General features: G+C 35.1%; 1 protein-coding gene across 12 annotated transcripts in view; it reads right to left on the reverse strand.

The window, feature by feature from the left end:
* Nucleotides 1-6,892: 6,892 nt before the first annotated feature.
* The window catches only part of LOC141394445 (pseudouridylate synthase RPUSD2-like), a 196,246-nt gene continuing 187,421 nt past the window's right edge, over nucleotides 6,893-15,717 (reverse strand). For all 12 annotated transcript variants that reach the window (XM_073968785.1, XM_073968777.1, XM_073968782.1 and 9 more), the window contains 2 exons: nucleotides 14,482-14,637; nucleotides 6,893-7,099 (listed from right to left, as the gene is read on the reverse strand). In XM_073968785.1, coding sequence (XP_073824886.1) covers nucleotides 7,031-7,099; nucleotides 14,482-14,637 — 225 coding nt within the window. In that variant the 3' untranslated portion in view covers nucleotides 6,893-7,030. The remainder of the gene's footprint in view (nucleotides 7,100-14,481; nucleotides 14,638-15,717) is intronic.

Here is a 15,717-nt window from a genome sequence, read left to right on the forward strand (position 1 = left end):
GCGAATGCCCACAATGCGAAAGCGTTCGTACGCCGACGCTCGGCATATATGAAGTGTTATGGCAGGTTTACATTTACGAAATCGAGTGGATTTCATAAATGTAAACCGCATTATGCTAGGTTAACATAACATGCTTCAGCCCAATTTACAAAAGTGGCATAAAATCAGCCTATGAAAATTACAGACCAATATCCATATTACCAATAATTGGAAAGGTCTTGGAGGAAATCGTTAGAAGATTGAACAAATTTATAACAAAATACAATATTATAAACAAAAACCAATATGGCTTTCAAAAAGGAATGAACATAAACCAACTTCTGGGACACTTCGCAAATGAAGCGAGCAAAAGCAATGCCTAGTGATGTTTATCGACTTTAGTAAAGCGTTTGACAACCTGTCGCACAAAAAACTGCTAGAAAACGGAATAAGAGGACACTGCTTAAAGTGGTTCGAAAAACTACCCATCAAAATCTTCGATGCCAAGGATGCTATTGAATCATAGGTGCAAGTGATCAGGCATGTCATCTTTTTAGCATTTTCACTCATGAATTTTATATGAGCGTGACCACCATAAGATGACATTCATTTTCGGATCTTAAGATGACATTCATTGTCGGATCCTAAGCATGTCATTTTGACCAATGCTTTGACATGTCATTTCACCTACCCTTTGGCATGACATTTTCATGTCTTGTTTGGAAAATGAAAAATTCTGTATTGAAATATGATTTTCATGACAAACCAAACTCTTTATTCTTCTTCTTTATTTGCATATCCGTTATCCGGATGTTAAGCGATCATACAATATTACATTTTATTACATTCTTCTTGCAAATATCTAGTTTATGTGGAAAGCGATAATTGTCGGTTTTTAGCCGCTGTTAGAAGACTGAGTTCATCGCGGTTTCCGGTCCAGTATTGAATATTTTTTAGCCAGGACAATTCTCGTCGACCTCTACCACGTCTTCCTTCAACTTGGGATTTGAGAATGATCTGCAGGATCTTATATTTGTTGTTCCTCATCAAATGTCCCAAATAGGAAACTTTCCGGGTTTTGATGGTTTTAATTAGCTGCCGTTGTACATTCATTCTTCGCAGAACTTCGGCATTTGACACTCGATCGGTCCATGGAATTTTGAGCACACGTCGGTATGCCCACATTTCAAATGCTTCCAATTTCTTCTCGTCTGCTGATTTTACAGTCCATGTTTCAGCCCCGTACAATAGAACAGACATCGTATTTCATTAGAAGATTGCCACTGCTCATTTATTTGTGCTCCCAAGTATTTATATGATTTTACTCTCTCTATTTCTGATTCACGGATTTTTAGTGTGGAGTTGTAGAAATTGGTGCTTTTACTAACGATCATATATTTTGTCTTATTAAGATTAATGTATAATCCGTATGAATTACTTATCTCGCTGAGGGAACTTAAGAGACTTTGGAGTCCAACTAAAGAACTCGCTATTATCATGGTGTCATCAGCGTATCGAATATTGTTAATGAATTGTCCATGTATTTGTATCCCAATCCTTTTTCCTTCTACGCATTCTCGAAATATTTGTTCAGCATATACATTAAACAATAATGGTGAAAGTATACACCCCTGTCGAACACCTTTTGATATTACTACTTCATCTGTAGTTTCACCGGATACTTCTACTGATGCTGTTTGGTTCCAGTATAGATTTTTTATGCATCTTATGTCATTGTTTTCAATGCCTATGGATATCAGAATTTCCATTAGCTTGTCGTGTTTAACAGTGTCAAAAGCCTTTTCATAGTCTACAAAACACATAAATACGTCTTTTTGGACATCGCGACACTTTTGGATTAGCACTTGAACACCAACTAGTGCTTCTCGAGTTCCCATTCCCTCATTAAATCCAAATTGCGTTTCTCCCATTGCTGCCTCGCATCTGGGGTATATTCTTTTGTGAATTATACGTAGGAATACTTTTAAGGCGTGGCTCATTAGGCTAATTAATCTATAATCGTTGCATTTTCTGGCGTTTGCTTTCTTTGGTATGGTGACAAATGTAGATTTCAACCAATCTCGCGGATATTGTCCTGTGTCGTATATATTCTTGAACAGTTTCACAAACAATTGTATATTGTTTTCATTGACTAATTTGAGCATTTCGGCGGGAATTTCATCTGGACCAACGGCTTTTTTGTCCTTTAACGATTTTACTGCATATATGACTTCTTCTTTGGTAATAGGATTTACACTTACGAGAGAATTTTCGTTTATGTCAGAGTTTTCATTACGATCACAATCTGATCTTTCATGATCTGTAAATAGTTTTAATATGTATTCTTTCCATATTTGCTTTCTTTGCGAGATTTCAAAAACGGCTTGGTTATTATCATCAAAGAGTATAGATGGAGGTTTCCGTTTGTATATTCCGGCTGTTTCTTTCAGCTTTTTGTGCATATTAAAGTCGTCGTGGAGTGTTTGTAGGGCTTCAATCTCTTCACATTTTCGTTTGAGTTGTTCATTTTTTGCGATACGCGTTGCGATTCTTATTTCTTTGTTGATTTCCCAATATCTTTCGAAGTTTATGTTTTTACATCTTTTTCTTTCTTATCGAAGTTCTCTTATCTCATCAGTCATCCATTCTGCGTATGTTGGTGTTGGATCTTTTTTAGAGCACTTCTCATAGTAGTTTAATACTATCCTTAACATCATTCCATACAGTTTCTATTCCATCTTGATGAATTCTTCTAAGGTCTGCGTTTATTGTATCCGTAAGTGCTTGTTTAATTGTCGGGTTGCTTAACTTATTGAAATCGGGTTTCGATACTTGCTGTGGGGATAGTCCTGTGGGGATTTCCAAGTATATAATCTTCTTGGGTGGAGTTGAAATAGCGTATTTGATATTATAAAATTGTGTTCTTGACAGAACTGTACGAGACTATCTCCCCTTTCGTTTCTTTCCCCCAAGCCATGTTTTCCCGTGACGCCAGCTACATGCTCATTGCCAACTTTAGCATTGAAGTCACCCTGTATGATGGTCAATTCGTGGGGTTTTGTCATTTTCAAAAGTTTTCCTATGTCGTCGTAGAATTTTTCAACTTCATCTGAACTCCCATCACATGTGGGTGCATAGACTTGGATTATATTCATGTTTATTGGTCTTCCCTTTATTTTTACCATCATTGTTCTTTCAGAAATTGGGACATATCCAGATTCACAGTTAGCTATATGGTTCTTCATTATAATGCCCACACCTTTTCTATGTATACCTTTAGGTTTCCAGAGTGGTACACTCCTGTATTTTCGTATCTAAAATCTCCACAACCTGTCCACCAAGTTTCGCTGACTCCAAGTATGTCCATGTTTAATCTATTCATTTCACATACCGCATTGTTGAGTTTCCCAGCTTCATATAAACTTCTAACATTCCATGTTCCAATATTTAGTTCATGTTTTGTTTTACCTCCGGGGATTCTTAGCACCCTCATTTCGCCGGAGACTGAGGGCCATTCATTCTGTGTCGTGTTGTTCATTGTATGATTTTCAAGGGAAGTTACTTCAGTGGTTTCCCGTTTCCTTCTGAAGGATTTAAAGTTTTCCATCTAGTTTGCAGCCGCTCCTCATGGAGTTCAGACGCTGTTTGCTGCCGCTTCACCTGAAGACAGACGCAGCCACCTGTTGGTCCACGAGACGTATTTGATTTCCGTCTTACCACCCATATCTGGGAAGCATTCCCCTATCCGCCACCTGGGGACGCGCCCTATAGGGGTTACAGGTTCCCCGTAGGGGAAAGTTTACACCCAGCATAAAGTTTACACCCAACATTTCAATTTTATCACCGCCGCTGCACCGCAACAGAGTTTACTTCGTCCACTCTCAGCCACTGTCTTTTTTTATCTTACAAAAGATTTTCTATTATCTTCTCATCACCAGTTCAGATTTCGACATGGACTCCAACAGCACTCCTTTAAGAATTTCTAGTTCGTGAACCTACATTTAATTTGTAATTTTATAACAAAAAATCTTGGAAATGTATACTCTTTTGTTTTGATGTCGCTACATGTAGGGATGTACAAATCGACTTGTTTGTTTCTAGTGATCTGTACAAATGATTCAAATGCTGATGAAAAGATCGGATCTTTCACGACTTCCTTTGCATGGGTTTAAATGCTAATGAAAAGATCGGATCTTTCACGACTTGCTTTGAACCAATGCAAAATATGCCATGAAATCACGTCACGCATTGAGCCCCTTCCTTAAAATTTTGCTGGGTACTTAATATGTCGTAGCTTTGAAGTTAAAATAGACAAATATACTAGCAGCGAATATAGATCAGAGTACGGAGTTCCGGAAGGTTCCAAACTAGGACCAATACTTTTTATTATATATGCCAACGATATGGTAAAACATCTCAAGACAGCATTACTTTTTCATATGCTGACGACACCACTATCATTGTATCTGATCTATCCAAATGGCTGGAAAAAGAATGCAAATTGAAATAAATATAGTTACAAAATGGTGTCACGATAACGGCTTGGTTATAAATGCTAGCAAAACAAAACTCATGCACTTCCGCCTTAAACATATCCCCCAAAGGGAAATATCGATAATTTTTCACAACTTCGACTGTCTACACAATAGCGTCGGCGACAGTACGCATCAGGAATCATGTACCACGCAAATAGAAGTGGTCTCTACATACAAATACCTTGGTATTGTTTTAGATGGCAACTTTACATGGAAACCATACATTGAAAATGTTGTGAAAAAACTTCGTAAAACATCATACGCCATGTATCACTTGAGCAACTGCGCCCCATATCATGTCTTAAGGCAGTCATACTTTTCACTGGCTGAATCGTATTTAAGGCATGGTATCACAGCATGGGGTAATGCATCAAACTGAAGAATACTACAAGGTGCCCAAAACAGTTTGCTAAAAATACTCCAAATCATTTCTATAGACCACAAATCGACCGAGAACCGATTTTCACAACCCCAAGTGCAACCCATATAACCACAATCGACGATAACCGGAGCATTACAACGTCACGACGCACCAATTCAACACAATCAGAAGTACTACGCAAAACTTTACATGTCTTAAACATAAGAAACTTATACAAAACAACCATAATCAACGAATTCTCAAATGACAAGAATCTCCTACAATCCAGTATACCAGAAGACGACTTGAAGAAAGATACCATATCGCCAAATTCAAAAATGAATACGGTAGAAGATCCCTAGCAGTGAGCCTTCCCACAACATTGAATGAACTACCAATAGAACTATTCAATATTTTAAATAAAAGTAAAAGAAAGAAATTGTTTACATAAATTGTCACTAATATTTTTTTCTTTTATTTGTTTTTAACATAAATTAAAAAAATTATGTAATTAATTAATACTATTATATTGATACAGCTGAACTCTTAAAGTCTTTGAAAATGTATATAAAACCTAAGCTATACCTGCAGACAAGCCTAAAGCTTCGCGGGATTTCTGAATTGTACACTTGTTATATATTTCAATAAATAAAGAATTTCAATTTTCAAAGTCAAACACTAGAGCTATTTCATAAAATAATTTTAGTATGGAACTGGATCTAAGAACTCATAAAAAAACATGTGATGAGCCGCCGCTGCCGAAAAAATCGAATAGTCTCCTCTTTGTTCCTATTCGTAAATTTCACATGCAGTGTTGCCTTTTTTTGTAAATTGGTACCAAGCGCACCTTTTCTTAAAAATACCTAATGCAAAAAGAGGGTATTTTATAAAAAATATTTTATAATAATCAGGTATGTGATGAATCCATAATCTGCAGTCGAAAGAAGAAAAATAGAAATTAAAAATATTTTTTTTATCTTGGCGATGGCAAATGCCGAAAAAATGTAATAACAAATAAAATTAATTTGTGTTCTTGTTTAAATTGGCCTATATGGAGGTTTAGTGTGGAAATTCTTGTCCAATTACATGAGGAGAACTTTGCAAACAGTGCAAACAACATATTAAACGGATGTCTTCACTAATCTAGAGGAAAGAAACATGTTCAAATTAGATTTTTTGATCCGTGTTTTTTATCGAAATATCAAATATTTTCTTAACAAAATATACTAAATAAATGTAATTTATCTATTCTATATCCGTGCTCAAATTTCAAGCTTTTTTCCTAAAAGTATCAAAATTCATTACATCGTTTATAAATCGACCACAAAAATATGACCGTTTTAAAAACGAGAACGATTATCGAATTGCGTCACACGACTTTTGATCAATTTTTCCATAGAACAAAATGGAATATGAAACCGATATCGAATCATTTTTGATTCGTTTTGAGCTCGAAATCGATTTCCATCACATACCCTGAATATTTAAATTTTATGATTTCAATAATTTTTAATGCACAAATTTGTTGCAAAATTACATTTTGTTTCAGTTTCTATTACTATGTTTTGCAACTCTGCTTAATAACAATAACAAACACAAAGAGGAGACGATTTCTCGTAGGAGCAATCGCGTAAATGTAAAACACCACTAAGATTGTATGCACGCAAACTACAAAACAAAACATTTGCTCTCTCTCTCTTGCACGATCTTTCCTTGCGTTCGGATCGTATGTGTGTGAATTGCCGAAAATCTTCGTACCCAGCGACATATGGCATTTCGGTATAATGATAACGGAGAGGGAATTCAGGGCGATTAGATTGAAACTTGGGTTTATGAGGAGGTTTGAGGGCATGTGTCCCCATATACCCAAGGGAATTTGTCCAATAGAGGAACTATAGAGGGAGGCCCTCTCTCCAAACAGACAACCAAATCGTTTACGTTTTAATTCAAATACAAAAAACGCAAAAGTGATTTTTATATTGTATAACTATATAAATCAGAAAAACATCAGTAAATATTTGATTATTTTGTAGAATTTATTGTGTTTTGAATGTGGTCTTTGAAACTGTGATACAATAAAAATTGTAATATAAACAATGAGTTAAAATACATATGTATTTATGGTATGACATTTTAATTATATTTGCATTTTTGTCTAGCTTGTTTCCTTCCAGTCCGGTGATCCCCAAGCTGGCAATTTAGTTTCGTACTCCCATCCAGGACCCTGCAAAAGAATGAGAATAAATGTAAGTGTGTAATAATGTTTTGTTGAATACTTTATGTTAAAGAATGTTTCTATGTACTACTCGTAGTAACGTATGGTAGTAATTATCGATAGCACCGTGAAAAACATCTGCCCAGTATGCGGCATGAGCCCGCACAACACGCACCTTCTTTTCAACTGCCCTGACAAACCTACTCATCTAACTCCAATGGATCTGTGGTTACATCCCATCGAAGCCAGATTGAGCAGAAGAACGAACACACAAACATACAATAATAAACACTGTTACAACTAGTAACGTAAGGTACAAATATACAAGACTTCAGTATTTTAGAAGCCCTCACACAATAACATATCCCAGCAAAAAATTTGGAAGTCGTGCAATTGGGAGTTATGAAAAATGCACTCCGTTCGATACATTTTATAAGCAGTTGGTTGATCCCTACACATTTCTTCAAAAGACAAACGAGAGTGTATACATTTCGAAGAATTTTTTATAAAATAAAGAAATAACAACTTAAGTTGCCAACATTTTTGCGGTAATTCACGAGACGGAAATTGTTAATGGAACGGAGTTGGAGTCCATGTCGAAAGCTGAACTAGTGATGGGAAGGCAACATAAAAAACCTTTTGGATGATGAAGCAAAATCAGATGCGCTTTGATTAAATTGAGAACGGAGGAAGTAAACTCAAATGTGATTGAATTTAATGGAAAGGTTTTTTATGTTGCCTTCCCATCACTAGTTCAGCTTTCGACTCCAACCCCCCTCCATTAAAAATTTCCGTCTCGTAAATTACCACAAAAATATTCGCAAGTTTAGTTTGTATTTTTTTATTTTATAACAAATTCTTCGAAATATATTCACACTTGTTTCACTTTTCAAGAAATGTATATCTGCAGCGACGGGTAGGGTTCAACCAACTGTTTTTGTTTTGTAGGGATCTCTAAAGCAACTGCTTATAAAATGTATCGAACAGACTGCATTTTTCATAACTCTGTTGGACTACATCAAAAGATGTTCTGAAATCATAACTCCAATTGCACAACTTCCAATTTTTTTGCTGGGTATGAATTCACTTATGAATTTTACAAGAGAGCGCGCAGCTAGGATGCACTCCATTTTGCTTCCACATCACACAGCTAGGGTGCATTCCATTTTCGATTCAAATCACGGCTTAAGATGCAGTGCTTTGGATTGAATTTATATTCATTCTTCGGATTGCATTTTTAATCAGTCTAAAGATGCAATAAAAATGCAAGCCATTGCGAAATATCCCAAAATAAATAAAATGCATTTATTACTTGTGTAAAAGAAGAACTCAAAGAACATTATTATATTTATTATATAAACACGAATTTATTATATAAACACAAATTAAAAAAAAAGTTTCCATTAAATTCAATCACATTTGAGCTTACTTCCTCCGTTCTCAATTTAATCCAAGCGCATCTGATTTTGCTTCATCATCCAAAAGGTTTTTTATGTTTCCATTTCGACATGGACTCCAACTCCGCTCCATTAGAAATTTCCGTCTCGTGAATTACCGCAAAAATGTTCGCAACTTAAGTTTTTATTTCTTTATTTTATAACAAATTCTCCGAAATGTATACACTCTTGTTTGTCTTTTAAAGAAATGTGTAGGGATCAACCAACTGGTTTTTTCTGTAGGGATCTCTACAGCAACTGCTTATAAAATGTATCGAACGGAGTGCATTTTTTATATCTCTGTTGGACTACATCGAAAGATGTTGTGACATCATAACTCCAATTGCACATCTTCCAAATTTTTTTACTGGGTTGTAAACAAATCCAAACATCTTAACATCACCGTCAGTCTATCTTTTAGTTTCAGTATTATTAGGTTCAGTAGAAGAGTTTTTGCTTCGGACGATAAATTAACTGGAAGTGAAAGGTATATATTCATTCCATATCAATTATATAGTCAAAGTTCAGCAATTGATTCAATAAGTTAGACAAACCTATAGTCATTAGCGATCTAAGCTGTGATCATTTTTAGTGAAGCTGTCGTTTAGTCCGGATTGTAGAAACTCTCAACCAAAATATCTCGATTTTAAAAATGGAAACTGAATGCTTTATTGTCAGCATATAAACAAATATCTCATCTTCCTAGCCAAGAATTAACCACAAAATAATCGACTGGTTCTGCTCATGTTCATCTTTTTCACTGGTACTTTAAATGAAGCTATTGCCCTAAATGTTCACTCTAAAATAAAACGAAAACTGTCAATGGATATTAAGATGTTAATCCAGACTCCATAATAAAAAGTAGAATTAAAAGATTCCGAAACATCTCATGGAATAAATTAGCGCTATTTTGGAATTTAAACAAAATTATTTATTCCGAACCTCTTTTACCTTGCAGTGTAGAGGTTTTTGCAAAGACTTCTCCAGTTCGCCCTGTCATGAGACACGGATTTGACCGTTGTGGGCTCTATATTTCGTTCGGTTAATGTGTCGTTAACTGTATCCATCCATGTTTTCCTTCTTCTTCCTCTGCTTCTTGCACCTGACGGTCTTGCCTCCATTACTTGTCTTGGTGGTCGATTGTCTGGCGTTCTGACAACATGTCCAAACCATCTTAAGTTATTTTCTCTAACTCTGTTCTTTAGTGGCTCAATTTCTAGAGTGGTCCTTATAGTGTCATTTCCCGCTCCATCCCTTCTACTTTTTCCTGCAGATATTTCATTTCTGCAGACAGAATTCTACTTTGGTTTTTTGTTGTGAGGGCCCACAATTCACTCCCGTACGTGAGCATCGGTATTATGTTGATTTGAATACTGCTAGTTTGATGTTCTTGATTTCCTCTCTTTTGCTAATGAAGTTTTTGTTTAGGCTGTAATATAGACTTGTAGTTTCAGATATTCTACGGTTAAGATCCTTGTCTGCTTTGCCGTCGTCGCTCAATAACACACCAAGATAACAAAAATGTTGAACTTGTTTCAGTGGTTCTGTTCCAACAAATAGTTCATGTTGACTTTTATTTCGGCTAATTACCATTGTTTCGGTCTTCTTTGTGTTGATGCGTAGCCCTTGTCGGCGAAAATATTAATGTTTTGTTGCAGGTTTTCTTGGCTGTGAGCTATTAGGGTCACATCGTCGGCATATGCTAGCATTGATATTTTCACTGGTTGTAGTTTCCGATGTCCAATATTCATCGTTTGAAATGACTCCTTGCACGTTTTTATTATATCATCCATTAGAATTATAAACATATATGGGCTTAAAATGTCCCCTTGCCTTACTCCTTGGTTTGTTAAAAATTCTTCCGAAGCAGCGCTGCCAGTTCGCACGCAGTTCCGACAGATTTTATTGAAGCTTCTTATTCGCCTGATAAGGTTTCGGTCCACGTTTCTTTTTTCAAGAACCTTCCAGATTGTTTTGCCACATTACGGAATCGAAAGCCTTCTCCAGATCTATAAAGCAACAATGTGCTTCTTTCTTGTATTCAATGGTTTTTTCTGTCTGTTTGTCTCATTGCAAAAATTAAGTCTTAAGTCTTCTTCTAGCTGGTCTTCGATTTCGCTCCTCAGTCTGTTTGTTAAAATTCTGGAGTAGATTTTCCCAGCTACTGATAGAAGTGATATTCCTCTATGGTTCTGGCACAATTCATTATCATTATGGCTATCTGCCAGTCGTTGGGTATCGTGGCCGTCGTCCATGCTGCGTTTATTACATCGAGGAGCATTTCTTCACCATTCTGACCCATGAATTTCAGCAGTTCCGGGGCTATACCATCATGTCCTGCAGAATTTCCCAGTTTCATTTTTTGTAATGCCTGACTAAGTTCTTGTCTTGTTATTTGGTTTGTTCCATCTTCATCTTCTTGGGGAATTTATGCTTGTTCCGTAATCGGCGTGTTGTCTCCATTTAGCAATTCGTTGAAATATTCTAGCCAACGGGCCATTATCTTTCGATCGTCTCTCAATATCTCACCTTCTTTACTGCGGATGAATTTAATAGGACATTCTTTTGGTCTTCTGAGGTTTTTTAGGGTTCTATAGAAAAGTTTTTAATTCTGATTGTAATTTTCTTCCATGAAGTTTCCAAATTCCTCCCTTGATTCGGATTTGAATTGACGCACAACTTCCTTGACTTTTATTGGTTGTTCCTTATAGTGATTGTAATTTGCTGGCATTCTGTTGCTGAGATCTCCATCCATCTTATTTTCTTTTTCTGTAGAAGTGGAAGCATAGTTTTGATGCTTGATTGGCAGCCGTTGACCGAAACACGATGATTTCGGGTCAATCCGGTACGTAAGAAACCGCTACCGTGGGATTGACTAAAACATGTTGATGAGCCCTACTCGCCAACAGCCGAGAAAAGCCAAATTTTATGCAAACGTTTTTATGATACCAATTATTTTTCTTGAAATTCGAACAACACAGCAACATAAGATATTTTAAATTACCCTTTAACATTGTATAGGTTCTATTAAGATTTTCATCTCATATTAACGTTCCATATAACCAAATATATACAATTATTAAATGTCTTAAAAATTAAATGTCTTAAAGTCTCCCGGACGTGATGGAATAAATAACTTCTGTCTTAAATCACTTCTTTAAAAAGGTGTAAAATTTTTAACTATATGTATTTATAAATAGTAAACTTGGCTATTTTCCACACATCCTTTAGTTCGAATTAGAAACATTGTTAAATCTAATTTTGAGCGCCAGAATTCTATTTGTATCATTTTACTTGTTATTCATGCCGCATTCGATTCTTTATGGCGCAATGCCTTAATATACAAGATGATTAAATTGCATTTTCCCACTTTTGGAGTTCATATCGGATCTATTCGGATCTATTTTTTTGCAATTATTTATAGTTCATTGTCTCAAATATAAGACACAATATACAACAAAAAATTTGAAAAAATATGAAAATACATAACACGCCTAAAAATTTAATGGTCAAAACATATGCAACTGAACCAAATCCGTTGCAAAAATCTTCAATATTTTGTAAAATATAATTTTTTTGTTTACTATTTGTATGTTAGTAAAGCTTAATCTCATATTTGTTGTTTTCAAATTTAAAAACAACAAGTTTAAAGTGGGTGTAGTTAAAATTGATTACTTTCGGGGATGGCAGAGAAGACTAGTTTCGTCCAACGCCACTTGGACTCATCAGTTCTCTTAGTTCTTTGTATTGAAACAAAGAACCCTTCCCCAATTTTATGACGACTCGAGCTCAAGAATAAGTGTGACTGATGAATTCGTTTAAATGCGAATTCAACCGAAACACCTAAAAATTCTTTGTATTGAAACAAAGAAAACGAATTCATCAGTCACACTTATTCTTGAGCTCGAGTCGTCATAAAATTGGGGAAGGGTTCTTTGTTTCAATACAAAGAACTAAGAGAACTGATGAGTCCAAGTGGCGTTGGACGAAACTAGTCTTCTCTGCCATCCCCGAAAGTAATCAATTTTAACTACACCCACTTTAAACTTGTTGTTTTTAAATTTGAAAACAACAAATATGAGATTAAGCTTTACTAACATACAAATAGTAAGTAAAACACACATCTCAACAAAACTGCCAAAGTGAATCTATAATTTTTTTGTTTGATTCAAATAAATTATATTTGTTTTGGGAAGATTAAAAGTGAATAACATTTTGAAACTGATATCAGTCATACGTACTTCTTCGGGGGAGTGGCGGGTCGTACGGGAGAAGCATGAATATGGGTCCAAGGGTCAAAATTGTCAAAACTAATAGAAATTTCTTCACATTTCAGTTGTCAATTTAATAACATTTAAAGTTTAGAGTGCAGTTGCATCATTTATTTGCAAAAGCCAGAAGTCTGGGTTTTGAAAAACATATGATCGTAGGGATTTGGTCCATGTCAGAATGATGGATACTGATGTATTGAAGTTATAACGGGCGGTATCATTGGCAATTTTGGATTCTATAAACTTAAAAAGTTTTAGAAAGCTCATCAAATGATAATTAAACACAAAAATTGAGTATATAGACACTTTCAGAAACCGAAACGCCGGTACCAAAAGGAAAATATTTTAAAACAAATAGGCTTTGCTAGTATGCATGTGGAATATCCCAAAAAAATTTTAAAAATGCGTTTATAATGGAATAAGGTGACAAAAACAGTTATTTAGTGCTCAAATAACAAGAATACAATCAAAAATTCAATAAGAAAATTATAAAAAATCAAAATGTAATGTTAATGGGCTCTGGCGAGTTTTAAATGTTTAAACTTTGAATGTTATTAAATTGACAACTGAAATGTGAAGAAATTTCCATTAGTTTTGAAAATGTTGACCCTTGGACCCATATCCATGCTTCTCCCGTACGACACGTCACTCCCCCGAAGAAGTACGTATGACTGATATCAGTTTCAACATTTTATTCACTTTTAATCTTCCCAAAACAAATACAAATGATTTGAATCATACAAAAAAATTAAATTTTACAAAATATTGAAGATTTTTGCATCGGATTTGGTTCAGTTGCATTTGGTTTGACCATTAAATTTTAAGGCGTGTTATGTATTTTCATATTTTTATAAATTTTTTGGTTGTATATTGTGGCAAAACTTTTTATATTCTTATATTTGAGACAATGAACTATAAACAATTGCAAAAAAATACTTAATTTTACTTTCAAAAAAATATTTTAAATAAAATTTCCTAAAACGTGCAATTTTGTTGCAAATGTATTGGCCACCACTGTATATGAGATTAATGTAGGCTGCCCACAGGGACCATGTCTATCTCCAATATTTTATAATATATACACTAGAGTTATGACTTTTTTACAAGCTCGTATTTGGATGAGTTTTTACCTAAGATTACATAAAATCTTAATTATAAAGTAATTCGATAAAAATTTTCCGCACAAAATGATTTTAAAATTTTACTTTATCAGCACTTTGGGCAATTTTTCGAAGTCACTGTAAGCAGATATACATATAGCCGAAAACAAGCTTTAGAGCCACACGACATAACCAAAATTACATAAGCTTTTGTTACTCAATAATTTTAACATCATATCATTACATATATGTATGTATACCGTATTATATGATATGGTTTGTGCGTGACCTTTCCAAGCGTTTGCGCGGTTTTGGTTTCATTGCTGTGATACAGAAGTTGACCAGAAACATATTCAAGCGTTATGATGCAAAAATTCTATCGTGTTGGGGTTCATGGACAACTTTTTTGCTCAGTACAATCCCAGGAATCAGAAACGCGACCCTTCCATTAAGGTTTTCAAATCGCCCCGGTTTAATATACAGTAATTCTGACAGTACAAAGACTTACTTACATCCATGTCATATTCTACTAATTACCACCATATATTATGGTACAATGCAATACTAGTAGAGTTTCTATTTACCTTATATTTCCAAGCATGTAAATACATTATAAGATCCTTCGGTTTTGGATCTCTGTAGCGCACTTTACACTCATAACAATGCTTATCCAAAGTCATCTTCTCAGAATTAAACGATGTATCGGGCGATTCATGATCAGTTTGAGTTGCAACAGTGACCTGAAAAAATTAAATGATTAAGAACACTATTTAAATATCGAATTATTTAATTAACTAGAATAGAATTAGATACGTTTTATTACACCTGCTATTAGTAATAAGAGAATTTCCTTATTTTATCTATAACGTATTGAATTGTTTCAAGGTTTTTTATTATGTAATGTTTTGTTGGAGGACAATCGGAAGAGTGATGCGAATACGAATAATTATATTTGTTCCTCTTCAAACGTCAACATCACCCAATGTCTACTTGCGACTTGGTGGCGACCGATCATAGGCGATATAACCCTAACTCGTTGCACTGACGAAATACCTGCATCAATACCAAAATATCTGTAAGAGCCAACTCGAACTACTTGGAGAATATGGTATACATATATCTGCGTTGTTATGGCGGACAATGCAGTAGAGATGGCAGCGGATGAGCCCATATAGGTCAACGGTGGCGCCCACAGGCTTCCAAGAAGTTTACGCTCGTGCTTAGACGTTGAGTGCCAGGCTTTCTAAGCTCTTCTTTGTGCTTACAAGCAAAGTTCACTGTTGACTGTTTAATCGTTCGGTTGTACATAAATGGAGCCTACAGCTAATACTCTTTGTAAAAAGTGCTACAAGCCTGCAAACGCTAAGTTTATAGCCTGCCACATTTGTAGGGCTAGATACCATCTTTTGTGTGCAAAAATTGATTAAATATTGGAGATAATATCCTTAATAATACCAATATTGTTTTTAATTGCGATTTTTGTTTGTCTATTACTTCGGATTTAATTACTGGCATCCGTCTTTAAAGAGTGAATTAAGAGAGTTAAAAATGTTTGTCAACTCTTCATTGAGTACTGAAGTAAACGAGATCAAGAAAATGTTGCAGAATAATGAGAACAACAAGCATGACAAACAAAGTGAAATGAATAATCCGCAACAACAAAGTTCTAATCACAACAATGCGACTACGAATGCAGGTGCTGTTGGTGTAGTACAAAGTTCAGTTTTGCCTATTGCTTCTACCACTGAAAACTATAAAAACAATAACAATAACAACGTGTTGTACAGTATGCGTCGTCTGTTTCGTCGTTAAACACACAG

The sequence above is a fragment of the Musca autumnalis genome, unplaced genomic scaffold (assembly GCF_047663935.1).
Source record: "Musca autumnalis isolate F117 unplaced genomic scaffold, ASM4766393v1 scaffold_2, whole genome shotgun sequence".
Classification (NCBI taxonomy): Eukaryota; Metazoa; Arthropoda; class Insecta; order Diptera; family Muscidae; genus Musca; species Musca autumnalis.